This window comes from Alosa alosa, chromosome 8 (assembly GCF_017589495.1).
Source record: "Alosa alosa isolate M-15738 ecotype Scorff River chromosome 8, AALO_Geno_1.1, whole genome shotgun sequence".
In the NCBI taxonomy this organism is placed as follows: domain Eukaryota; kingdom Metazoa; phylum Chordata; class Actinopteri; order Clupeiformes; family Clupeidae; genus Alosa; species Alosa alosa.
In genome coordinates, this window is record NC_063196.1 from 9,686,559 (window position 1) to 9,714,155 (window position 27,597).

The window sequence follows — 27,597 nt, forward strand, 5'->3', positions numbered from 1 at the left end:
CGCCACTGCACCCGCCGGGGGTGTAGGGGGTTACCACCACTGACTGACTATGACAAGAGGAGATGGAGGATGGATACCCACAGCAGCTAAGAGTGTGAGAGAGAGAGGGGGGACTGTGCTAAGCCACAAATCCAGACACACAAACAATCCAAATGGGAGGAAAGGCCTTGTTGGTAATGGTGGTGGAGGTGGGGGGGGGGAGGAGGGGGTAGTAGCTGTTTATGATTAGGACATACAGATGTTGCCAGAGGGTCAGCGAGAGGCTGGTGGCTACTTCCGAGAGATCTGGATTCCAGTTTTAGCTCTCAAGACATCAAGACAGAGCAGTAGCAACAGCAGGGGGCCATGGTCAACTGTAATTCCTTCCAGTTTCACAAATGTAAACACATACACATATAAACACAGAAAATGAGAAACATGCACAGAAACATTCCCTCTGTGTATTCCGTCATTCAGTGACGTCACAACTAGGCTAATGTGCTAACCTGCCGATGACCTTGCCTACATAAACAAAGAAATTAAGCATATTTTTGGTCTTGGGCCTAAAATAGCAGTGACCCATCCCCCACAGGCAGATAGATAGGAAAGTGTTACAAAAAGGAGTTGTAGTCTGTTAATCCACTCAATTCCACTAGAGATTTGTAGTTCAAGAGGGGAAATATCCATAAGACCCAGTGCTGTCTTTCTTTCCATGTAGGCTACAATATTTTTGCATCCTCTCCAGCCTGATCCTGACTACCGACCTCATAAATACAGACACAGACACATTTCATTTCTAAAGGTAAGGTATTTGGTATTGGACATCAGTACCTGTCCAACAGTAAATAAAACCCAGGGCTGTTTACAAATTGTACAATGAGAATGAATGAATGAGATACAATAGAATTGATCGGAGAATCTAAGCTTTAATTCCATTCATTGTGATGCTAAAATGTATCAAAACTCTGCTGTTCTCTAGAGAAGATGCTAAAAACAAGGTGACAAGATCAAGAAAATAAAGGTTGCATTTTGAGGTGACGAGAGAGGCTTGTTTTTCTTCACCCATTGAGCCTGACGCAGGCATTTTAAGTCTCTCTCTCTCTCTCTCTCTCTCTCTCTCTATCTCTCTCTCTCTATCCCTCTTTCTCTATCTCTTCCTTTCTTTCACTCTCTCTCTCTCCCTGTGGAGAGTTGTTGTTTGCAAGGCAAACATAACGAGCCGCCAAACAGCTAGCAAGGATGGCTGCTAGCGCTCCCCTCGTGTTGTGCTTGCTCACTCAGCCAAACGGCGGAGCCGAGCGCTGGGCTAATTACGGGTGTCCGCTAATGAGTCTGCTCAGTGGTGCTCCTCGTCGGCTCTCTAATTTTAATTTGGGGCTCGGAGAGAGAGTGGTGTGATCCCCGGCTTGCTAGATTGTGCGCTAGCCAACAAAATAGACAGAAACGTGCTCCGCCCCGTTTCTGTGCAGCTCCCAATCCACTGACCTCAAATTTGCTCCCCCTCTCTCTTTGTCTCCCCTTCTCTCTCTCTCTCCCTCTCTCTGTCTCCCCTTCTCTCTTTCTCTATGTCGATTTAGGTGTTATCCAGTAGCTTAACAAGAATGTAGCGTTTATGTTCTGTGAAATGATCAATGGGCAAAGCATTGGCATAAGTGACCCCTTGGGCAAGGCCCCAGAAAGGCTGTCCAAGGGACAGCAATAGAATGAATAGGGTTGCTGTACAGAATGAATCAAGTAGATAGAAAACTTAGGGATAAAAAACAACGCAATCTACCAAATCCTGTTAGTTAATATTACAATATCAAGTTACTAAACATTCACAGACACGGAAAGCAAAACTTCTGACTCTGTGTCAGATTTCATGTCATCAGTCAATGGCCATATTCACAACTTATACCGAGTCATCAGTCAGTGAGCATACTCGCATTCTCACACAAATGTGTAATGTGTAATGTGTCATAAGCTCATAATATAGGCTGTACTTGTCTGTATACCGATGCATACTAAGCACACAACAGTCAATAGCCTATGTACCAAGAGTGGGAGGTATAGCCCAATAGGATGCCGTCACAAAGTACACATTCATTCCTAGTATGGCCTCCTCAATCCGTGGTGATGAATACAAAACAGCAAAGTGGACCCTAAAAAAAAAAAAAAAAAAACTGCTGAAATACAAAGGGACTTCCTCTGCATGCATACGTCAGGTAGCGTCTTTGGAATGCCGTGCTTTATGTCCGAGAAGGTGGGGTTGTCTGGGGGTGGGAGGTGGGGTGGGGGGTCACTGACTGACAAGCCTCCGCCATTCCATGGGTTGGGTTGTTTTCAAAGTACAGTGACTCAAGGGCGCCTGCTGAGGTAACCTGGGCATTGTCTCAGAGATAGCCTAGCACTGAAAAGAAGGAAACAGCGCTAACAATGCCTGCCTTGGTGGGGCTATTTTTGCAAGGCACAGCCCAGCCAGCATTGTTTATAAGAGCGGAATATTAATTGGATCGGCTTCAGTAGCTTGCGTCTCTCCAGAGGATTCTTAGGGGGGTGAGGCTCTGTAAACAGTGCTTCTAAACTCACCGTGTGAAAGAGGAGTTTCTGATTCTCCTTCTGACACATACAAGTCAAAACACTCGGCTTTGGGGGCTTTGTGGATGCCTAATGAAGATTGTCTTCATTAGAGTAAACAATTTACGAGGAAGATGAATGATTTGCACAGTGATGCATGAACAGTGGACCTGAGCTCTGCTGTTTAAACTGGTTAAAGTGACATGAAAAAAATATTCCGCATCAACAAAGTCACGGTCACTGTGAAAAAACCCAACTGTAAACTACTTCCACCTCATGACTAGGGCATGTAAGAGTCCTCCCCCTCAACCCTGTCTCTCATCCTCCCCCTCCACCCAGCTCTGCCAACTTAGGCAGAGAGGTGCCCCTTTACAGCTGGGTTAAGCTTTGGTCCTCTAATAAAGGATTTGTTTACTGCTTCAGTTGCTTTTTGTAATTTAGGGTGGTTAGGCCTTTGGCTTCTTAAAGTGCCACTGAAACAATGATGTTCACTGTAAATGGCACTATACATAAATAAGTACATCTAACATTGAACTGAGCAAGCTAATCAATAAACAACCTTTGATCCTCCTAAACCAAGAGACTAAGCAGATGTGGTGAAACTGAGCTAAGGCAACTCCACTGCCATTAATTCTGTCTTTTAGCTCTCCTCTTGACAGGCCTGACAAGGCATTTCTTACTCCAAGTGCTAAATTATTCATCCAGAGAGCACACCATCCGCCCTTCACCCTCAACAACCTACCCACACACCTTTCACTGAGGAGTGGATGCGACCCTGCATCAGTCAGTCAGTCAATACCAACTGACTTCCTGCTAACGCTCACTCGCTAAGCTAAGCTGAGCCAGATGAGCTGTTTTGGGGCACCATGGAAACAGTCCACTACGCATCCTTCCAAGCCAATCAGGCTAATAAAGGCAAACTACACTGGCTCTGGCTGCGATCTCACTGCTGCCGCTGTCCATCACCGTATCTCAGTGAAGAGAGATAGGGTGCAATGAGGTTGGCGTGCTGCTAGCAACCTAGTACTTGTCAGTCAGCGTAATCCCCTTGACAGAGTGGCAAAGCTGGCATTCTGGGATCAACTTCACAGCTGTCTGTCACCCATTCTAACCCCTGACAGAGATTTCTCAAGTCTCATGCTGCGTTGCCAGGTGAAGTAGAGAGAGAGAGATACACACAAGAGAGTTAGCATAGCATAGCACATCTTACCCTATCTTGAAAGTGTAGTCTGTGATTCTACTCTAAAATACTTTGTCCTGTTCACTAAATTGCACCACTCCTTTGCATGTGTTTCAAAGAATGTATCAATGAATTTAATGAATATTAATATTCAATCATTTATGGTGCTTGAACAAAGTCCAGGTTCTGATTAAACAGCCAAAGGCCTATTCAATAGTTCTAGTCAATCAACATATCACATCAGGGAGCACAGAAGGATGTGGTGTAATCTGGCAGCGGAATTGAAATGTCAGCCGTTATCAACTGTACACCACTACATTTTCTAACTGCCAGCAAGTCTTAGCAGTGATGGCTGCTTAGAGAGTCATCATCACTTGACAACTTGTGTGGTTATGCCCCCTTTCCCCAAAATAGATGCCTGTTTTCAGTTTGCTGGCCCCTACGCTCGCTAGGATAAAGAAATCACCCGGGTGGAGAGAGACAAGATGGAAAACGTCCCTTTCAAAACGCACTCTCATGAATATTTAATCACTAATGTGCTTTGATTCAAACCCATATTCTATGACTCTCCCACTAGGGACAGAACAAGACCCTGATAACGAGGAAAACAAAATCACTTTTTAAAGGAGAATGCAAATGGCATGTATATTTCATGAGCTGATGATGATGTGCGTGGTCTGTGTTGACATTCAGTTGTGCTGAGCGAACAGCTGCAGTTGCTCTCTGAAAGACCACTTCAGTGAACCTTGAAAACAAAGTGTTGTGTCAGTAGAATGGCACAGCAAAGTGACATATTGTGTGTCTGAAGCGGCGATGGAGGACACAGAAGACTGACATGGTATACTCTAACAGACAGCCTAACTGATATTTGAGAACCTTTAACACAATAGTATGTTCTAATTTCAGACGTTCGTTTACACATTCAGGTCCATTTTTAAACTGATCTCTATGGGTCTAATCAAACTGCTAATGACCAGAGAGGGCAATGACATGATTAGTTCAATTGAATCTGGACTGTTTTTTTTATATTCAATTAGGAAATTGATGTCAGCCAAAGAGCCAATGGAACTCAAGGATTGATTGGATGCCCAGATTAAGAGCAAAGCCTCTATCAGTAGAGCTCTTGTTGTAACTCTTGTTGTACTCTTATGTGGCTCAATATGAGTCTTGCAACTCTAATGTGGCTCAATATGAGACCACAAACCCAAACAATCAAATTTACCTATGCCATGATAACAGCCCAGATGATTTTATTTGGCTTGGACCCGAGCCAGGACATAGAAAACAACAGTTCTTTGTCTCGGTGGTAATCTGTGGCTTCAGCATGTTGGGTCCCTGGACCCTGGTCATGGTCTAACAAAGTTACAGAGGTTAGCTATTATCTTACAGATAGTCTTTTTTTTCCATATCTGAATAGCGTCAAGCCACTGTTGAACCTTTTTCAGCTATTTACTGTATTTTGTATTGGTAAGACGTCACTTTTCACAGTCTGTGTGCTACCTGTTCATTTTGCTTATAACCTTGAAGTCACTAACATCCATCTGAAGAGGAAGATGCACAGCCTGCATTTTTAAGTATGGCGGTGACAGAGGGCAAGGCAAGAAGTCTAAATTGGAAAACCTAAACATGACCACAATTGATTTGAACTGACCTTGGTTTCTTATTTCAATCATGTGAAGGATTCTGCCTGGAAATAATAGGTTGAGAGACATTGATTCTACTGCCACTGGGATGGCCATAAAGCAACATACCCTTCATTTTGATTCAAATAGAACAAAAGATTCCAAGAAACCTTACCTTATCAATGTGCGCCACTTGGCAATAGGTTATAATTAGCCTACTTATTGGGTTAACAAAATACTCACTTCAGACGATGATGCACAGAAAGAAATGACATTCATTACTGTAATGAACTGCCTACTTGTAACTTAGCCTAACTGTAACAACAATGAGTATTAGTCTACACTTTATTTGATTTTACATATGCTAACAATGTTCTCCTCCCAGCGGTGCAAAACTGACAATAATGTGAAGACAAATAACAGTTTGAACTGCTATGTGCAAAAACTTGCCAACAAGGACTGTGGCCATTTGAGTTTTGCCACAACCTAATGCCAGACATCATGTTCTCATTAAATTGTCCGAACCACAGAACAGACAGAGATTTGACTGAAAATACACACTGCACTAGAGACGCACAAGGCAAGAGAGAAAGAGAGACAGGCAGACAGCACACACACACACACACACACAGACTGAGAAAGAGACAAAGGTCCGTGTTTAGCCTACATCGCCAAGGAGCAGCAATGTTGTGGTTAGACGTCACTGATCTACTAGTTACTATCATGACTTGGTAACTTGATGACATGACAGCTCGACGCCTAGGGAAAAACTGTACTCCACATCCACTCTCAGACAGTGAAACATAAATATCTGTAGACTAAGCAAATGCACTGTGGTTCTGATGACAGAGCCACACTGATGCCTTTGTGTAGCCCACGGCTGGAATGTAATCATGTAAACAAGAGGGCCACCTATATTTCCATCATGATTCAGACTTTGTTGACAGTCGCCATTGTGGCTGACATTCTGCTGAAGATGACTGTGCTGCTCTACAGTACGACATGGTTATCATTACAGTATTACACTGGATGCAAGCCAAAGACCTTTTTTGCACATTAAGAAATCACCAGACAATTTTCAATTTTGAGGTGAATCCCTTTTCCTCTGTTACTCTCCCTCTTAGAGTCTGTGACACCAGGGTTATTCACATCGTCACATCCTGTCACTGAGGCTAGTGGGATATACAGTACAAGTCTCAGTGGGGCTATTTTCCATCTCCTCAATTGAGAAAATCTGAGAAACACTTGGGTAAAAGAAAATGGCCGAAAGGTGACAAGACACATTTTCCTTATCACACACACCCCCACCCCCCTCCCCAAATAAAGTAAATAGAGTATCTAAAGTAGGCCAATACAGCTGTAATATCCATGTGTTCATTGTCTCCATATTGACAAATACGGTAAGCCAACGCTAAAATTAATTATACTAGGGGAAAAAAGCTTTAACGTCAGAGCATGTTCCCTTGACTACAATCATCTGAACGTTGGCTACACTGTCATGGTGTTGCTTATGCCCTGACTTCCTTTCGCATGAGTTCCTTGACGCAACAAAGAATTTATGGGAAATAGAAACACCACCCTAAATATGGTGTTACCTTATTAAAAATGTTTAACTCCCACTTGCAACTGAACACACCCGGTCAACTCTGTTTTGAACTACAAAACTTATCCATACATAACTTGATAAATATGTCTGGTAAGCTACAGCTTGCTCGCAACGTCTAGGAAAGGATGCTTTGTCTCCAATTAGCAGCCCTAAAAGGCATGCCCTTATCGTGAATTCTATCAGCCTAACACGGAAACATAATTTAGTCCCCTGACCCATTGAAGCGCTCAAGACACCCCAATACCCCACCCCCTATCCTCCAGGATACAGAATGTGCCAAACGAGACTGTTACATAAATGCATTCTTTAGGCAGAGCTAACCGGACAAACTCACTAGTCACACCGTATGCACGTTTATTTACCCATTTAAAGAAACAGGACTAGACACACTGTCAGCGAAGAATGGAGCAATTATGACAACAGGCTACAATAATAACATACAACTTTGTATTCAAACATCCAGATACGTAGCAGATACTGTACACCCCAAAGCCGGCGGCTTGGTAAAATCTCTTGTCATTTCACAGTAGCAAAGGCTATGTCTGACGTTCTGTGCAAATGGCCACCGGATTCCACTTACTGTATGACGTTCCATCTATGGAACGTCTATTTATTTCACCCCCATCTAGGATGTTTCAACATTAAAACATTGCTACAAAACACCTGCATGTAAATTCCACGGTCAGTAAAAGATGGTGTTAGCGCGGAAGAAGTTAGTTACCATGTCAACTTACCCAGGTTGTCCATGCACCTTACTTTATCGAAGTCTGATCGACCAGGCCACTTTGTTTGGGTGGCTAACAATTTCAAGCTAACAGGCGAGGCAGGATGCTATTCTCATAGGACAACTCATCAGAGTCGACATTAGGCAATGCTTGCTTTAGGATGCGTTGGGCCTTAGATTGCCCGGATTACCTGTAGATGCAGTTTCCATGACAACAGGGAGCGGTTGCCGGTTGCTCTCGGGATGGTGCGAGAACTGTTTCTGCTCACTTGTCTCGTCCTCCCAGTCCTTCATTCGCTGCACATCCAAGTCGTCGAATTGGGCCGCGTTGCTCCCAAAGCGATCAATCTTCTCGAAATCGTCCCCGAACCACCCCGCCTCCGAACTTGGCTCCTCACTCGGCTTCACTGACATGCTTGTCGAATGCTCGACAGTGCGCGACGCACCCCAAACTAAATCTGATCAAAGGAAAAGAATCGCAGTGAAATTATTGAAGAAACGCTGACCACAATTCAGAGCTATTGTCACACTGTCACAATTGTTATCGGCAGCGTTGGCTGAGCTCTCCAGCAGAGCCTCACGCATGTGGAAATGGCTTGTTTCGTTCAGTTTTTCGATGCTGACGTCATCGTGTCTGTGGCTTGTGGTGGGCAAGGATTTAGGATGGATAGAAACACTCTGTTAACTGTTTGTAGTGAGGCTGTCCATTCATTCTGCTGAGGATTGTGCTACTGAGTTACAGAACTCATCCAGTGATAATTACCCACAGTTCTTGCATGTATAACTAGGCTATAAAGTAACAACACCAACAATAATAAATGGCTTAATGTTTCTTCAATATTTACTACCTTGCCTAAATACATAGAGGGACAGTAGGCTAGCCAATTACTTGAACTTGCATCAACACATCGATAGTTTAAAAACAAAAATGTATAACAAAATACAAAAACACTAAATACAATACCCTAATGTTCATGAATGAGGGATATTATTTTTTACCACACATACATTATGTAGCCTAGTTAGTAAATTTGCTCATGGCTCGATCACTTTTAAATAAAAACCAATAAGATTATATTTAAGACAAGAGGGTTAGCCTAAGCACTCTTAGAGGTCTATAGACTTACTGGTAAACAGATAACTGGCGCCACCCCGTGGTTCATTAAAGTAGAAACATTCTATTTTCTCCAGCATTTGGGATTAAACCATGCAAAATGGCTGCCAGTTCAGATGGGTTGTTGCTTCACAGTGTAGGTAAGAAAGGTAATGGGGAAACTTTTTATGTCACGTAGGCGAGTCTAGAAATGCATATTTACATTACACCCTGGAAAGGATAGGGTTGGGGCAGGGTGTGGGGGTTTAGATTATGATTAAAAGAGCAATAACAGGAGCGCAATAGACACATGGAAAGTGTATCAAAACAATTTGGCCAGAATTTTTGCTGCTATGTTACAGATTATAGATGAAGATAAGCCTGTACACCTACCAGTGATGGTAGGCCACTTATAGGCCTACAGGTTGATGGATGAGCTGTGACACCCCAGCATCTTGCAGCGGGAATGTGACTAGTCAGACATTATGCTTCTGTTTGGAATCCAGTTGACTATATCTGAGAAAGATGTTTCTCACTAGCTGAAAAATGGTTCTATATCTCTCCTGAGCATAGAGCAGGTCAACAATTCCATGACAATTATCTATGAATGTAACCTAAATGAGTGAGGAAAGCAAGGTCAGAAGTTAAACATTACATCCCCTGTGTGTATAGGCTACTGCCATATCATATGTTTAGGGTGCCATCCTTCCAAACAACCGGGCTCACTGATCATTTGTGCATGTAGAACCCAACAATGAAATACATTGATGGGAGGTTATCACATTTTTTGGTTATTTTTGCAGAACCCACTAATGTAAATATTTCCCACTATTGTAATGCTACCAATAACTGGGGACCAAGCCGAAGAGCTAAGTAGGCATCCATAATGTTATTAATTTAGCTACTGGGGGCCAAGCAGAAAATCTCCTTCCTCTTCTTCCTTGGTCCTACCTTTTCTTTCTCTGTCAACATTCATCTTTCTGTCGCTATCCCTCTGCTGACAGCAAGAATGCAGGCTACAAAACTGCTGCACTAACTAAACGTGGTGTGAAGGTGTACGATGACTTTGCTTACAGATTGGCGTCAAATCATGCTCTAACAACAACCATGCGTTATCTTATATAGGTCAACACTGGTAGCCTTCAAGCAAGCAAAACGATGCTTTGAAAACATTTGTTTTGCTGGAAATGCAAGGGGGTAGCAACAGGACAACAGTACAGAGACTAGGAAGACTATATCTGCTATCTACTACATCTCTCAATATACAATAATAAACATCTTATTTATTAATTCATCTAATTTATGTGTTCTAGCTGCCTGAGAGGCCACATGCTCCACCCTACCTGTAGAACATGTTCCATATCTGTTGTATGAGAGCTGTATGAGGGCATAAAACCCTGAAATTGGGTAGCCAAATGAGGGAGGCATGGTCCATTCTTAGAAGAAATAGCTGCCCATACAGGTAAGTACGGAAGTGATGGCTGCCAAGAACCACTGCCAGCAATTGTAAAACAATATTTCCGTTTAGTTACAGTTAGCGGCTTGTTTTTAACTATGACAACAAGCACACATTTTCTGTTAGGCTACTGTAGGGCTGGGTGATATGGACCAAAATTCATATCCCGGTATGTTTAGGCCGAATGGCATATATATACAAATATATGCCATTCGAATGGCATATATATACAATATATGTTGGTGGTTTATAGTCCCTGCATTTTTAAACTTTTAGGGCACTGCTAAAGGATTCTTGTAATGAACTTTGTTTCTGGACAGAGGCCGACACAGGCTGCGAGAGCTTGGAGGCTACAGCAGTAGAGTAGAGTGAGCAGTAGAGAAAGCTTTGTGCCTGTCTGGACGCTGTCTGCGGCAGCAGAGAAAGTTTTGTGCCTGTATGGATGCAGAGAGGAGCAAACGGCTGTAATAAATAGCAGTCGTAACACAACATCAAAAGATATCATATACAGGTATGCCGGTATTGTTTCAACTACATATCTCTAAAATATATCATTATAACTCGTCACACCGACATACAGTGGCAGTTGGTGAGAGCGAAGTCGGATGAGGCAGGAATCTCTGGTGGTGTCTATCTCGTATTGAGCTGAACAGGTGTGGGTACAGTCCTCAACCTGGCTGAAGACTTAATTTTTTTTTGTTTCTAGTGGTTGGGCGTTGTTTCGGATGGTGATGGCCTAGGTCATCGTTTCCCAACCGTAGGGTCACCTGAAATTCAAATGGGGTCACCTGAGATACTGGGGGCCGGATGTACAAAGAAAGCACTAATACCGAGTTGTTCTATGCCCAAAAAGCAAAAGTTATGCTTTGCCATATTGTATGGAATTTACTAAGCTGTCACTTCATGAGATAGCTACAGAGTAGGCCTAGTAGTTCTACTAATCCACTTTAAAAAAAATACTTGACCTATTTACTGCGCATAGACTAGGGCTATGACTTAATACCCTAGTCCAGCAGATTGGGAAGTGGATGTTGTGAAAATGAAAATACGATATTAGAAAGGCAAACTGTCATGGTTTTGGGACTTTTGCCGGCCTCTGGTGGTCATTTGTTATAACCAGTGTTACTTTTAAAAAGTAGTGTTTGCTTGTTATTCGTTACTTCACAAAAAAGTAACCGGTTGTACTTACTTACCCTCTATGGAAAGTAACTTTTTACGTTACTCGTTACTTTTATGTTGCTCGACTTTGGGCAGAACCAAATATCTGTTCCTAATTGTGTAGGCCTAAATAAAGTTCTACTATGGAGGACATAACAGGTATTTCTTTTGTGCTCCTTATTATAAAAAAAATCCACAAACAGAGCACTTGACAAGAAAACATTGGGCTTATAGGCTTCAACATCACCACTAATGCACTATGAAACAATATCAAATAACATTGCCTCGATACATCTTGGGCATAGGTGAACACAAAATATATGAGGGCTTATTTTATAGCCTAGTGCAAATCGTATCAATATATGCTGGCAGTTGAGTTAAAGGCAGTGGACAAAATCAGGGCACAGTGTAGGCTACAACTAACACTCACATTCCTCCCCTTAGTTTCAACGAGTTTGAAGTAATGTGAATACCTCCATCCCTCAGAAGTTAGCGTTGGCTGCGTCTCGCTTGCTATGATTGCACTCCATGCTACCAGCCTCCATCTGTCACGTAGGCTGCTGTGTGGAGCTCGTGCCCATTGTGCAAGCGCGCAGCTAAGAAAGCAGTGTCGCTGTCAAATCTGTCCCTGGGAAAAGTAACGTTGCACCGATATAAAAAAGGAACTACGTTACGTTACCAAATTTTCAGTAGTAGCGCGTTACACTACTTTTTACTCGAAAAAGTAGTTACAAAGTAACGCCTTACACAAAACACTGGTTATAACACATGTTATGTAATGTATCTTTTTTAGCCTCAATTCCATGTTACTCAATTCACCTGCGTTTTGTTGTTTCTGTCATGTGGCCTTTTGGAAAAGATACTTTGTTTTGCTGTCTACGTCATCTCTGCACTTAAGTCAATCCTATTGCTAATAGCCCAATAGGTAAAGAGTCAGTACTTGGATCCAGAGGCCCAGATTTAATCCCTGAGCGTGACAGAAAGACTAAGCCATGAATGACTCAGCAGAGACCCCAGGAGCCACCCCATGAATGTCACGGATATGGAATGCATAATGGCTACTCTAGACAGTTTTGGAGCTACCATGGACACACAAGCCCAAACCCTCAATAGGCAACAGGACATAGTTGTCAGAAACGATCAAACTGCAAAGCTGCTGTAGTTGCTGCAAAAAGAGCGGAGGATCGCTAATCAATCACTTCCAGCACCATCCCTAGCTCTGGTGGCTCCTGCACCCCTTCCAGGTCCTAGCTCTGAACCTCGACTGCCAGCGCCCCAAAGATATTACGGTAATCCAGGTGGGTGCCGAGGTTTTCTCACACAACGTGACATTTGAATTACAGTCCTCCATGTATCCCTCTGACCGATTCCGAATAGCCTACTTGATAACCCTTGTGACTGACAAAGACTTGGCTTGGGCAACGGCTTGGACAATCTGGGTCCAACAGGGTCTGATTTGTACGGTGGCCGACAGGTGCAAACAATGTGCAACTTATGACAACAGATGCAAATCAACAAAACACGTGCAAATAGATAAAACACAACCAACTTAAGAAAACATCTTCATCTTCATTTGACAACACGTGCACATCATTTAGAAAATGCGCTGCAAATTCAGACATTTACATTTCAAAAACGTGCTACGAAATTCACAACACAATGGAAGTGTTTCCGGGGACACCTCAGAACAGGTGACGAACAGGTGTGACAATGACAGCTCCTGTTTAAAGAAATCTGGCTTGAAATGTAAGTATTTGGGTTTATCTTAAAATTTTAACATTTTAATGGCACTTAAAGTGATGAACACCTCTCCTTTACTGTCTGTACGTATGTACTGTAGTTCGCCACCTATTCAGAGGTGTTCATCACTTTTAAGTGCCCCCCGGAAACACTTCCGTTGTGTTGTGATTTTTTGTGGCATGTTTCTGAATTGCGTGTTGTGTCTGAAATGTAAATGTTTTCTGAATATGCAGTGCGTTTTCTAAATGATGTGCACGTGTTGTCAAATGAAGATGAAAATGTCTTCTTAAAGGAAAATTCCGGTATTTAGCACTTTTGAGTCCCTTTTCTGGTTTGTTTTGGATGAACTAGAGTGGTGGGCACCGAATTTTTGACGATTGGTCCTGTCTCGACTTTTCTGACTCGTTTTGAATCGCCTTTACTGCTTCAGAGTGGCTGCAACATCCATGCACAAACATGTCCTAAAACAACCCTTAATGTTCGTTTTCAAAACTGCAACTCACCTCAGGTATTCCCTGGCACCAGTCCTCCCTGTGGACGGATCTTCTCTCTGTCTTTGCCTGAACGTGAAGCTATGGACAAGTATATTAAAGAAGCATTGGCCACTAGATTTATTAGCCACGTCTCCAACTGGTGCTGGATCCTTTTTGTGGGAAAGAAGGATAGTGGATTGAGGCCTGACTATCATGGCCTAAATAACGTCAGTCAGCAATCGCTACCCTCTTCCACTAATGTCCACTGCTTTTGATTTGCTCCAAGGTGCCACTGTCTTCACAAAGCTCGACCTCAGAAATGCTTACCACCTCATTCGCATCCGTCAGGGTGACGAGTGGAAGACAGCTTTCAACACTCCCACAGGGCACTATGAGTACCAGGTCATGAGTGGTGGGCTTTTTGACTGCTGAAGAACCACTTGTTGTCTGCACCCATTCTTCAGTTACCAGACTCCTTGCAACCCTTCATTGTTGAGGTGGATACTTCCGATGTGGGTGTTGGAGCAGTACTTTCCCAATGCTCTACTGATGGCAAACAACACCCTTGTGTTTGTTATTCACAATGCTTGTCTCCCACCGAGGCCCGGTATGACATTGGGGACAGAGGATTGTTGGCAGTCAAGCTAGCTTCAGAAGAATGGAGACATTGGCTGGAGGGAGCCTAGCACCCATTCTTAGCTTGGACTGACCACAAAAACTTGGAATACTTAAAACAGGCCAATTCAAGTGATTGAATCCCTGTCAGGCTCAATGGGCACTCTTTTTCACCGAATTTGACTTCACTATCTCTTATCGATCAGGCACTAAGAACTAGAAGCCGGATGCCCTCTCCAGACGTTTTGAGACCTCTCGCTCTGTAGAAGACAAGGCACCCATCATCCCCAGTTCCAGAATTGTGGCTACAGTTCGGTGGGGCGTTGAGACTGAGGTAGACGGCCACTCCAGCGGGATCTGGGTCCTGGTACAGGCCCCCAAGGGCAAACTTCACTGCCAGGCACTCTAGCTCGACTGCTGCGTACCTGGTTTCACAGGGAAACAATTTGCGGCTAATAAAAGCCACTGGTCGTTGGTCCCCCTCACCTTGGAGGAGAACTGCGCCAATACCAACACCCGAGGCGTCAGTATGCACAGTGAAGGGCTTGGTGAAATCAGGACTCTGAAGCACAGGCCCCTTACAAAGAGCCCCTTTCAGGTCCACAAAGGCCCTCTCCTGCTCCTCCCCCCACTGACCCTGAGGATTGCCGTCCTTTCGGGTGAGGTCAGTAAGAGGTGATGCTCGGCTAGCAAAATCTGGAATGAACTAACGGTACCAACCTACCAGGCCAAGAAATGACCTGACAGCCTTCTTGGTCCGAGGTCTCTGGCAGTTCTGCACCGCCTCCACTTTGTCCTGCGGTGGCCGGATGACCCCCCGACCCAGCACATGCCCCAGGTAGCGAACCTCCTCCTGGGCAATGGCGCACTTCCGGGGATGGATGGTGAGGCCTGCCTGCTTGATCTTGTTGAGCACCTCCTCCAGGTGTTGCAAATGTTCCCCCCAGGTGGCGCTGTATACCACAATGTCATCCAAATAGGCAGCTGCAAACAACTCAGTTCCAGAGAGCACAATGTCCATCAGCCGCTGGAAAGTGGCCGGTGCCCCCTGCAGGCCATCTGGCATGACAGTGAAGTGGTACAGGCCCTGGGGAGTGCGGAATGCTATGTAGGGCTTGGTCTCCTCAGTCAATGGGACTTGCCAATAGCCTTTACATAAGTCCAGTGTGGTAATGTAGGTGGCCTTCCCCTGCCTCTCTATCAAGTCCTCCAAGCGAGGCATGGGGTACGCATCAAATTTTGATTGGGCGTTGACTCGCTGAAAGTCAATGCAAAATCTCAGTGTGCCATCTTTCTTAGGGACCAGCACCACAGGGTTACTCCACTCACTCGTCGATCTCTCAATCACCCCCAGTGCAAGCATGTCCTCCATCTCTGCCTTGAGTGAAGGTTGAGGTACACGATACATTCACTGACGCACTGGGGTCAAGTCAGTCAGCGTGACGGAGTGCTCCACCACCGTGGTGAAGCCTGGCCCCTCTTGGAACAGGTCAGCTGGAATGATCTGGTCCAGCTCGGCCTGCTGCTGTGGGGTCAAGTGCGACACGTCCGGGGTGGTTGCTGGTTGGCTGGTCGGGAAGAACTGCTCCGGTCGCTCTTCATCCTCCACCACCACCTGCACCCGAAGCGCTGGAGTCGCTGTGTGCCATTCTTTCAGCAGGTTCACATGGAAAGTCTGCCTCTGCTTTCTTCTCCCTGGCATCTCAATCTCGTACGTTGCCGGGCCCATCTGACGGATGACTTTGAATGGCCCCTGCCATTTGGCCAGCAACTTGCTCTCCGATGTAGGCAACAGGAGCAGCACTTTCTGCCCCGGCACCAGAGTTCTCTGCCTGGCCTTCTGGTCATACCAGGTCTTCTGCCTGGTCTGTGACTTCTCCATGTTCGCACGCACCAGTTCAGTCATTTACTCCATCTTCTCCCTCCTCTTGAGAACATGCGCCAGAACGGACTGTGTCTCTGTGGTCTGCGGACCCTCCCAGGCCTCCTTAAGCACGTCCAGGGGTCCCCTCACTGGCCAGCCAAAGAGCAGTTCAAATGGCGAAAAGCCAGTGGACGCTTGGGGTACCTCCCTGTATGTAAAAAGGAGGTAGGGCAGCCAACGGTCCCAGTCCTTTCCATTTTCAGCCACAAACTTCCTCAACATACTTTTTAGGGTTTGGTTAAAACGTTCAACTAGGCCATCCGTCTGAGGATGGTAGAGGGTGGTCTTAATGCCCTTTATACCTAGTACGTCATAAACCTGCTTCAAGCTCTTAGAGAGAAAGGCTGTGCCCTGATCAGTGATGATCTCTCTGGGGATGCCTACTCGGGAGAATTGGAGTAAAGCCTGTGCGATGGGTCTGGCAGATATCCTGCGGAGTGGAAACGCCTCAGGATATCTAGTAGCGTAGTCGCATACCACTAGAATGTACTTAAAGCCAGACTGCATCCGTTCTAGTGGGCCTACAATATCCATGGCTATGCGTGAGAACGGCACATCAATGCAAGGAAGTTGTTGTAGGGGGTATGGGCTAACTGTGTACTTGCTGGTAAGCTGACATTCTGAACATGCTCGGCCAAACTCCTGCACATCTTTATACATGCCTGGCCAGAAAAATCTTGCTGCAATGCGGGCGTATGTTTTCGGGAGCCCCAAGTGACCCGCCCAGGGAATGCTGTGCCCCATTGCTAACACCCTGCTATGTAGCTGCGTGGGCACTACCAGCCGCTCTTCTCTGCCCCCGTCTGGCTGATGGTAGAGGATGCCCCCTCTAAGGACATACCCCTCCCCAGCTAAATTAGGTGGGACCCCTGTCCTGACCCCATCTTGCTCAATTACCTTCTCAAACGCCTTCTTCAGTGGCCCATCCTCCCGCTGCATCTGTTTTATGTCTGTGACAAGCTCCTCCCAGTCCCCATCTGGCTGAGCTACTGGCAATTCTCTGGCCCTTTTAACCGTGCCCTCTAGCCTGTCTTGTCTTCTCTGTTGTCTGGACTTTTTGACCCTACCACTGCTAACACACTCCACATCACTGCTAGCAAAGGGTAGCTCATGCAATGGGTCACTACTGGCCTGCTCTTCTTTGTATGCCGTCTTGCTGCTCTGGGATCTGGTAACCACCATGTTTACCACTCTGCTGGACTGCAAAAGTTCCGGTAAAACTAGTATGTCCTGGCCAATTAACACTGGGTGCTTAACCCCTCCACCACACCAACAGTCAGCTGATAAACCTACCCATTAACATTAATGTAAACTTCAGCTGCTGGGTAGTCATGTGCATCTCCATTAACCCTCTAGGCGCCACAGTCGACTATAGTCGACAAGATGCGGTACTGAATAAAACGGCCGATTTAGTCAAATAGGGTGTCATATTTCGTTCGACTTCCACTCCACTAGATGGCAGACATGTCATACGTCATCCCCCCGAAGTTGAAAAAGGACACGCTTTAAACAAAACTTTCTAGCTGGCGCATTGAATCAGTGCATGAAATACCGAGCTAGTGTGCGTGTGGAGCCACTTTGTCAGAGCGATATTGTCAACGTCAGCAGTATTTGCATTAGATTATCGTCTAATGGCATCAAAAAGTTTACCTGAAATGAAGTGTTGGGTCTTCTATTGGCGGACCCTGATTCTGAAGGGGAATATCTGCCTTCAGAAAATGACGGTGATTCGTTTAGTGAGGCTTCAGATCGTCCCTGCCTTGCAATGATGCAGCTGGACAAAGTGAGAGTTTACTCCATAGTTTAGCTTACACCAAGCACAAACGTTGAATCGTTTGCCCAATGTCACTGGTGGGAATAATGTTTCACGGGTTGAGTGTTCATCGGGAAGTTAGCAGGGTGTTAGTGGTGTGGCTTAACGAGGCTGGAGGTAGCCTAATATCCATAGCGCTAGCTTCTGTCTTCTGAGCGTGTGCCTCTCCACAATCGTCTTGGCGACAGTAACGTGGTGGAGCCTTTGTCTAATGCCACTGGGTATGTTAGACGAGGTCGAAGTGCTCATAGGACAGGGGAGCGTGAGTGGCAGTGTGGGGAGTCGCAATGAGAATGACAGTAGGCCTAGTCCGAAGGCGCAAATTCTCTCCACTCGGCGTGTGAGGCAGATCTGGCCATGCTGCTCGCGATGGTGGAGGTGGTGACACGCTCTCTCCCTCTCCCCACACACACACACACATTAGGTCATGCATAGTCTATCACAAGATGATGGGAATGCCGCCCTGTATGGATAGGGATAGGGAGTCATTATCTCTACAGCAAAAGGCCTGCTACATAAAAAAAAAAAGTCAGCCATTTAGTAATGATTTACACTGTTGATTTGCTATCTACTTCCCTGATCATTTAGGACATACAGTACACTATGTGTTCCTTTTGTGTGTTCATGTCCTTGTGATGTGTGTGTCTCAGCTAAGAAAAAAAAAAAAAAACATCAACAAAACAACAAAAAGAAAAAAAAAAAATACTAACATTGTCTCTTGTCTTGTCTCGTCATCTCACTCCTGATCTGTGCCTTGCCGTGGCAAATGAGCTTTTGAACTAAACAGGTCTTGTCTACTTGTGTTTGTGTGTCATCTGAATAATATATATGTGCCCCATACATGGAATCAGAGTGCCTACTGTATGTAGTAAATGGAAAATCTCTACAGCAAAAGGCCAGTCTACCGCTACATGCATTTGGTTTGTTTCTGCCATTTATTAGTAATGATTTACACAGTTTGTTCACTACTTACTATTTACCTGAGCATTCAGTATTGTGCAATATAGCATACAGAAGGTGAGGGACATTTTGGGGGAAATAAGTGGTGCATTTTATCATTCAAACATGCAACTTTTCATGAAAATTCTATAATCCAAGATGGCCGCCACCATATGACGTCATAATATGCAAATTAGATATAAACATTTAATCTCTACATAAACTTTGGGTCATCCTTAATATTTCTCTAATTTACAGAAAGTCTCTATCTCTTATCACTTTTAAGATATAGCCTTTTGAAATGAAGATGTCAAAATTGATCGTTTCGGAAAAAAACCTCTGGCGCCTAAAGGGTTAACACACATAATTGAAACCTTTCTACCGGGTAACAGGTCTCGCTCCTCTACCAGCTGTGGCTGCACTAGTGTCTGGTTGCTCCCCGTGTCCAACACTGCAATGGCCTCCTTCCAATTAACAGATCCTGTACCTGCACTGTCTGCAGCCTCCCCCTCTGGTCTCGGTAGGCAACTGTATCCGGCTCCCTTGGGCTTACGGTTAGGACAATCACGCATTATATGGCCCTCCTCACTACAATTGTGACACACTATGGATGTGGACGCTCTGGGCGCTACAGGGTATTTGGGCCTAATGGGAACTGTACTGTCTCTAGGGTAATTACTAGGCTTAAAGGGGACAGTATTGTCTCTAGGACGATTACTAGGCTGTTGTCCACCACCCTGACCAAAACCATCAGACCTACCTCTGGCTGCTGGCCTGTTGTCTTGGTTCTGGCGAAAGCTGGTGTGCCTCTGCCGTGCTGCAACGTAGTCTTCGACCAGTTCTGCTGCCCTCTGACCACTCTGTGGGTGCCGCTCCTTAACCCATACTCTGACGTCTGGGGCCAAGGTCCTCAGGTACTGTTCCAGTATCAGTGCCTCACAGATTTCTTCAACCGACTTCATTGCCGGTCTAATCCACTTATGAAAGAGGTCTTTCAGTCGGGTGTAAAGTTCTCTGGGTGTCTCAGCGGGCTTGATGTCGGGCTCCCGGAACTGTCGCCTGTAGGTTTCCTCATTGATTTCAAACTTTTGCAGGATAGCTTCTCTTATGCGGTCCTAATTCATGGTGTGGCTTGGATCCATCGCCACGTATGCTATAATATAACAAAGTCCAAAAATATATATCAAAAGTCCAAAAGTAATCAAAAATGGCAAAATGCAAAAAGAGAAGGCACCAAATCAAAAATACTACACTTTCAGACTAAGGCAACAAGTTCAAATGGACACTTACTTCAGCAGAGCTCTCTCCGGTCGTCAGCTCTTTACACCCTCAACCCAGAACACAAACTGAGCAGGGTTTTATACACAGACCTACTATGCTCAGACACACCATGATTGGCTAACAAGATAATTGACTAAACACATGATTGGGCTGTACCATTATCACCATCATATTTGTACACGACCACAGTGTTTAAGTCATCAAACACAACCCAAACAATAACATGTACCTCAGACACATCCTACACATCTTAGCTACACTACATGTAAAGCCCATAAACATATAACATTCCACAGATGCATAGCAACATAAAGCACATGCATGCTTCCGTTTGGCAGTGGTGACTGAAGGTGGAGGAACATAAGAGGTAAGTATGGCGTTTTGTTTATAATGAATAGACCAGGGAGATAATGTGGTGTGTGCAGTGTTACATGCGAGTGGGTACCTCACCCGTATGCATGAGATGTTTCAAGGCTGTTTGAGTATGGAGACTTATGTGGTGGCTGGTTTGGTACTGTTAGCGCAGCAAGTGCTAACTTCTGCGTTGCCGTTTCACTCCCGGAAACCCGAATGCGACAGGCAAACAATTGTCTCTGTTCGTAAGCAGGCAGTGCGCATGGCGCTACACACTCAGGGCAAACTTTGTGCTGCGCCGGCTGTGTGAGCGTATGTGGGTGTGTATGTGTGTGCGTGTGTGTGTTTCTTCTGGGGACTTTTATCTTGCTCATTCTGACCGCCCTGGGAACGCCCCTAGAGTGTGTGTGTGTGTGTGTGGGGGGGGGGGGTCCTGTCATGGTTTTGGGACTTTTAGCGCCATCTGGTGCCTGTGCCTTGTTGTCTCTGTCATGTGACCTGATCATCTTGTATTTAAACTCTGCTCCTGCCAGGTCCTTTGCTTAGTCGTTATTTGACATTGCTGCGTAACACTGCCAAGCCTTGCTACGGAACACTGTTTTGCGTCACTTTGGTTCTCTTGACTCACAGACTGTGTTTTGGATTATTCTCTTGGAATGCCCTTTAAGGAATATTGTTTGGATTAAAACCCCACTTTGTGGATGAACTAGTACTATTGTGGAGTTACCTATTTTCGGTTGCAGTTTCCCCTTGTTTGGATTATATTCAAAGATTATATTTTGTGTTCTCCTGTGTGCTTTGGGAAAGATACTTTGTTTTGGAATAAAGAACAGTTGCTGTCTATATCATCTCTGCATTAGGGTAAATCATATCCTATTACTGATAGCTCAATAGGTAAAGAGTCAATTCTTGGATATAGAGGCCCGGGTTCAATCCCTGAGTGTGACACAACAAAGTACAATGAAGAAAATCGATGCCCTGAATACTGACTCAGCTGTCTCTGAAAGTTTTCTAATTGACACATTTAACCGCAATTTGGATTACACCTGGTTTTAACAGGTAGAAGGCAGAAGACTGCAAAACAGACGTGCGCTGTTTTCATACTGTACATATGGCGGAATACCTAATCAATCGCTATTAGCAGTTCTCCCCTGTGTTTGCGCGATACTCCCACTTTTCCATTGCCCTCTCATAAATGCATCAGTAAGAAAAGTGCAGATAGCCATTCTGACTCCAGTGGCATGCAAAATGTGCTTTGATCCACGTGCAAACAGTTACAGTATACACAGACGATGCCATGTTTTAAGGTGCAAAAAGTGTCAAAAAAAAGCTGGTAATTTGGCGGCAATTCTTAGTACATCTAGGTCTGGGATTCTTAAAGACGGTTATAAATGAACAACATTCTATGCCTATTCGCACTGCATTCTGGTCCTGTTGTATGCCGTTACAGTATGAAGGTAAGCTCAAGCGAACGGCTCACTGGGTTTTACACCAAATATTTTCTTGTACTAAAGAAAGATGGTGGTCTGCGTCCCATCTTAAACCTGAGGGGGTAGAACAGGTTTTTAAAAGTGCTACGGTTCAGAATGTTGACGGTAAAGCAAATCTTGGGTACCGTCAAGAGAGGGGAGTTGTTCACTTCTCAAGATTTAAAAGACGCTTACTTTCACATCCCCATCAGGCCAGATCAGACCGTTTCTGCGGTTTGCATTTCAGGAGCAGGCCTAACAGATCAAGGTCCTCCCCTTTGGCCTCTCTCTCTCTCTCGCCAAGAGTGTTCACCAGAATAGTGGCAGCTGCCCCCCCTCCCCTCAAATGGCCGTTTTGAAGATCCTGCCTAGGGATGGTGAAATTTTAAAAAAATCTTTACCGGCCACTGAGCCTCATTAACCGGTTAAAGTCGGTCACCGAAAATTCTATAACTGCCATTTATGATACCCGTGTCCTGTCGCGCGTCTTTCTCTGCCCGTGAAACAAGTTATCCCCCCATTTAAGAATGGTTAGACTCCCGTCACACAATGTTAGTTCGTGCCCTTTGTATTATACATTTTCCCCAATCATTGTCCACTACTTGTGGAGGAATAAGGGTTTTGTTTTGGGGAGAAAAATTATTGCTTTCCCTGCGCACCCACGCACAGGCACACATTACGCACAACGTCAACCTTCCATGCAACGCGGCACCGAGCTTGGGCTATAAAAAGCTTACGTTACAAAGTTACAAACAGAGAACGCTACATTTGGTGGTGTTACAGGAAAGTATATTAACCAACGAAAGTATATTAAAAAACTTACCGATTGCCAACAGCCTCTGTAGCGTGCTGCACAAAATCCTTTGCAATAAGTTGTCGTCATGCCATTTAAGTACAGATGAATAATAAAACACAACAAGTAGGCATCTTTCTTGTCTTCGTTTGCCATTACATAATAGTGGCGATTTTATTTTTAGCTGCGCAGACAGGACCTGTCATGTAAGACGTACAAATAGTCACTATAGTAACCGGTATAAACTGTTTTCGGAATGGCTACGTGAGCTCTGCTGCGGCAGAGCCATGGCTCTGTGCTGTGGTTAAGCTTAATAAATTCGCCGTGGGACTGACTCATGCTCACATTTATCATTTTTAGATATTGAGTGATCATATCACCCCATACAATACAACACCAATAACACGTGTGTGCGCAGTGTAATAACAGACGCTGGCTGGCATTCGGGAGCTTTAAAAATAGTGTTTTTTTTTAACCGGCGGCAGAAAAGTTTAACCGGTCAACGTTGATTCGGTCAACCACCGGTTAAACGGCTACCGGTTAACATCCCTAATCCTGCCATATTTGAACGACTGGCTGATCTGTGCCCCAAGTCGCAGTCAGGTCATTTAAGACACAAGGAGGGTCATCAGTGGTTTGCGGCTTGGGGTTCAAGGTAAATGTTGGAAAAAGCAAGCTACAGCCGCCAACGCATGACATATATGGGTCAGGGTTTCCTGCAAGAAATGTGTTAATCAAATGTGTTAATTGTATCGGTTGCCGTCGGTGGGGGCGTTGGCGTCTTGTTTGTGCGATACACTACAGACTCTACAGACTCTGTATATGTAACAATTATTTATTAAACACTACATTATAAATAAATAACCAGCTTCTCAAAATAACAGTTAACAAAGAACCAGAGGCTGTAAAAGTACAGATACCCTTTGCTAAATTTTACTCAAGTACAAGTAAAAGTACAACAGTCAGATGTCTACTTAAGTAAAAGTACTGAAGTACTTGTTTTTAAAAGTACTTGAGTATCAAGAGTACAAGAGTAGCCTACATTTTCTAAATATTGCATTACTACTGCCACAGTGCTTACATTTATGTACAGAAACGTCCTACATGGAGTTATGAAAAATGTTAATATTAATACCTTGAACAATGTAAAAGGAATTAAAAGTAAAATCAAGTCATTTTCATCTTTTTACCATGTTGCCAGGGATGGGCAGTATTTCTATTACATGTATTTAAAATACGTATTTCAAATACAAAATACTATTTTGTAATTGAAACACTTGAAGCGAAAACTATCATTAACTTTATTAATTAAATAGTCTGGCGAGGTGGGGCCACAGGTTGGCACATTCCTGGGATGGACCTGCTGCGTCTTCATTCATTGTTTCGTCCATGGTTTCGTCTCTTATCTAAATCTGACCATGGAGTTGACTTTTGCAGAAAGCTGAAGGTGATTGCTGATAGGCTGTCCCAATCAGTGGTGCCTGCACAATCCAATCACGTTTGAGAGGGAAACAACAAATTGAGGGTTTCCAAGATTTTTTCCCCTATTTTTTTAGAAGAAGTAACAGTTACTCACGGTTATGGATAGAAATGTAGTGGAGTAAAGAGTACAATATTTGCCTCTCAAATGTACTTGAGTAAAGTCATGAGTACTCCCCAAAAATGATACTAGAGTAAAATACAGATCCCTCAAAATTGTACTCAAGTACTTAACTCAAGTAAATGTACTCCGTTACTGTCCGGCTCTGCAAAGAACAAAGTAACAACACCAAACAAACTATACAACAGTATACAAATATTTCAAAATATTTGTGTAATTTGTGCAATTTTAACAAAGACTATTACAAACTATAGAACAAGTGCAAAAGAAAGTGCAAAACAACAAAATGTGCAAATGTGATCAGTCACTACTTATGGCAGAGCTGACAACTAGCATTGTTACAAGCCATCCTCCTTGGCTTTAAAAAGATCATTTCAAGGGCCCTTTGGTAATTGCACTGTTTTAGTATTGGACCATTAATGCTTATCTTCATGCAGGCTGTCAGACTGTTGACCTGCAGCCTGTTCCGCAAGTCTGTCCTGATCTATACACAGTGAGTGAATGAAATTAGATCATTTTATAGTTTTGTGTAATATGGATGGAATTTGAGTGCGGAGCGCTTTTTAATTTAGAGGCCGGAGTGGCTGCTCTGTTCCGCTCCCATACCGCTCACACTATGAGTCTGAGGCATGCCCACTAATAAAACCAAGACCGTTAAATTTCAAAGATATTAGCCTAAGTTCGTTGATGGGGATGGAGTTAGCTAAATAATTTAGAAAGCATACGTGTAGGCACGGATGGGCCTGGACGGGCCTAGGCCGTCTATTGTCAGTCTTGCGTGTCCGATTAGACACTGTGCTGAGAGCAGGTGGCTGTTTACTCGGCCGCTTCTCCGGTCAAATTCACGTCAGGTCAATTTAGCTCACCTTGCCTTGAGGGAACTTCTTCCTGTTCTCAGTAACAGGTCATGTCATGTCCTAGTGAGGACAGACAGTTCCACTGCTGTGTACTACATAAACCATCAGAGGGGGCACCAGGTCTCTGCGGGGTCTCTAGGTGGCAAGGGAACTATTGCTATGGGCCTTTCACCATCTAGCATCACTCAGGGAGACTTATGTTCCAGGGGTCAAGAATGAAGCAGCAGATCTCCAGTCCAGAGCAGAGCCCCTGCTGGACGAATGAAGGCTACATCCAGAGGCTATAGGTTCACTATGGTCCCAGTTTGGCAGAGCTCAAACCGATCTGTTTGCGACAGCAGAAACTACTTTCTGTACTGTAAGTACTTTTCTCTACACAGTAAAACATCCTTGCCACATCTGCGCTATACGTTCTAGCTAGTTTAGAGACTTTGCTCCTCACCCTACCATTAAAACTTGTACCATAACTGCTGTTTCAGAGGCATAAAACATCTCTGTTTTAAGTATCTTTGGCATTCCTGTTATTTACAGTTCTTATGTTGAAAATTCTGTAATTCTTCTGTACACAGTAAAACATCCTTACTACATCTCCCCTATAGGTTCTAGGTAACTGAGAGACTTTGTGCCTCACCCTGGCATTAAAACCCGTAACATATCTACTGTCTCAGAGGTGTGAAACCTCACCCTTCATTCAATATCTTTAACACACCTGCTCTTTTGAAGGGTCACAAACCTTCGTCTTCTCTACAGATTTGTACGTTCAGGGTCCATCTCTACTGTAGGTTCTAGCTACCTCAGACGTTCCCAGCCTCACCCTGACTATAGAACTTGTACCATACATGCTGTCTGAAAGACATGAATCATAACTGATTTTAGTATATTTGACATACCTGTTCTTTACAATGCTAGAAATCGCATTTCTTCTCTACACAGTAAAATATACCTACCACATCTCGGGCTCCGCTACAGGTTTTAGCTAACTGAAAGGCTTGGTGATTCATCTTGCATTCAGAACTTGTACTCTATATGCTGTCACCGAGACATGAATCCTAAGCTGATTTTAGTATCTTTGACATTCCTGTTATTTAGAAGGCTAGAAATTGTACTTTTTATGTGCCCAGTAAAACATCCTTCCTATAACTCTGGTATAGATTCTAGCTAACTGAGAGACTATGCCTCACCCTGGCTAGAACTGGTAACGTATCTGCTGTCTCAAAGGCATTAAACCGCACCCTTTGTTCCGTATCTTCAACATACCTGCACTCTTAGAGGCTCAGAAACTTTCCTCTTCTCTACAGATTTGAACGTTTGGGTCCATTTCTTCTATAGGTTCTAGCTAGCTGAGAGGCTTAGCTCCTCACCCTGCCTTTAGAACTTGTACCATATCTGCTGTTTTAGATGCATGAAGTCTCACTCTAATTTTAGTATTTTTGACTTACCTGTTATTTACAAGGCTAGAAATCATACTTCTTCTCTGCACAGTAAAATATCTTTACTACATCTGCACTATACTGTAACAAACTGCACAGTTTGTCATAGAATGGTTTTTATTGGTTACGCACCAAAACACACGAACGCATAATGCCGGGCCAGACCTGGCCCTTATGCTCCAGCACTAAACATCTATGTGAGGCTGTATCTACAACACACACTAGTTAGGCCCGGTTATGAACACTGTAACCAACTATAAACATAAACACGACAGTCAGGACACACAACATTGGTAACTTGCATGGTTAACATTAACATTCAACATAACACATCAACCGAACAGCATCATGGGAGCACAGTCATGAACAGCTAGGCTCAGATCATTACACAGCCCCCCCCCCCCCCCGAGACTTAGTCCATGTCCCCTTGACTCAAGTCTTACCCTACGTCAGTCCATGAGCCTGGCTGGGACGCGACGCTGGCGTTGTGGGCGCCCCGCTGTCGCGGCGGTGACTTCCGGTGAAGGCTGCACAGTGACCGGTGTTAGAGCCACAGCTCCATTGTCACCAAGTTCCACAGAGTCAGTGTCAAAGTCTCCACGACCCCCAGCTGAGGCCAGGGGTCGATACCGGGCCAGTCGATCACAGTGGAGAGCCACAACTCTCCGACGCTTAATCAGTCTCACACGATAGACCACATCAGACAGCTTCTCTAAGACATCGCACGGCCCGACCCACTGGCTAGTGAGTTTCGGGGAAATGCCTTTCTTTCTCTCCGGGCAGTACACCCACACTTTATCGCCGGTCTGGAACTCCTGGCCGCGACAGCACGTATCGTAAGCTCGCTTCACTCATAGCCTGCCGGGCCAACTCGTGTACTTCCTTCAGTCTCTCGCGTAGCTGCTTGTAGTATTCTAGCCCTGGCTTTCCTCCAA

The 27,597-nt window shown here is 44.5% G+C and overlaps 1 protein-coding gene across 1 annotated transcript in view; it reads right to left on the reverse strand.

Annotated features, from left to right (window-relative positions):
• The window catches only part of rtn1b (reticulon 1b), a 55,761-nt gene extending 45,783 nt beyond the window's left edge, over positions 1–9,978 (reverse strand). Inside the window, 3 exon segments of the mRNA XM_048251046.1 lie at positions 7,859–8,125; positions 8,795–8,991; positions 9,154–9,978. Of these exon segments, the coding sequence (XP_048107003.1) occupies positions 7,859–8,125; positions 8,795–8,861 (334 nt within the window). The 5' untranslated portion in view covers positions 8,862–8,991; positions 9,154–9,978.
• Between the last annotated feature and the right edge of the window lie 17,619 nt (positions 9,979–27,597).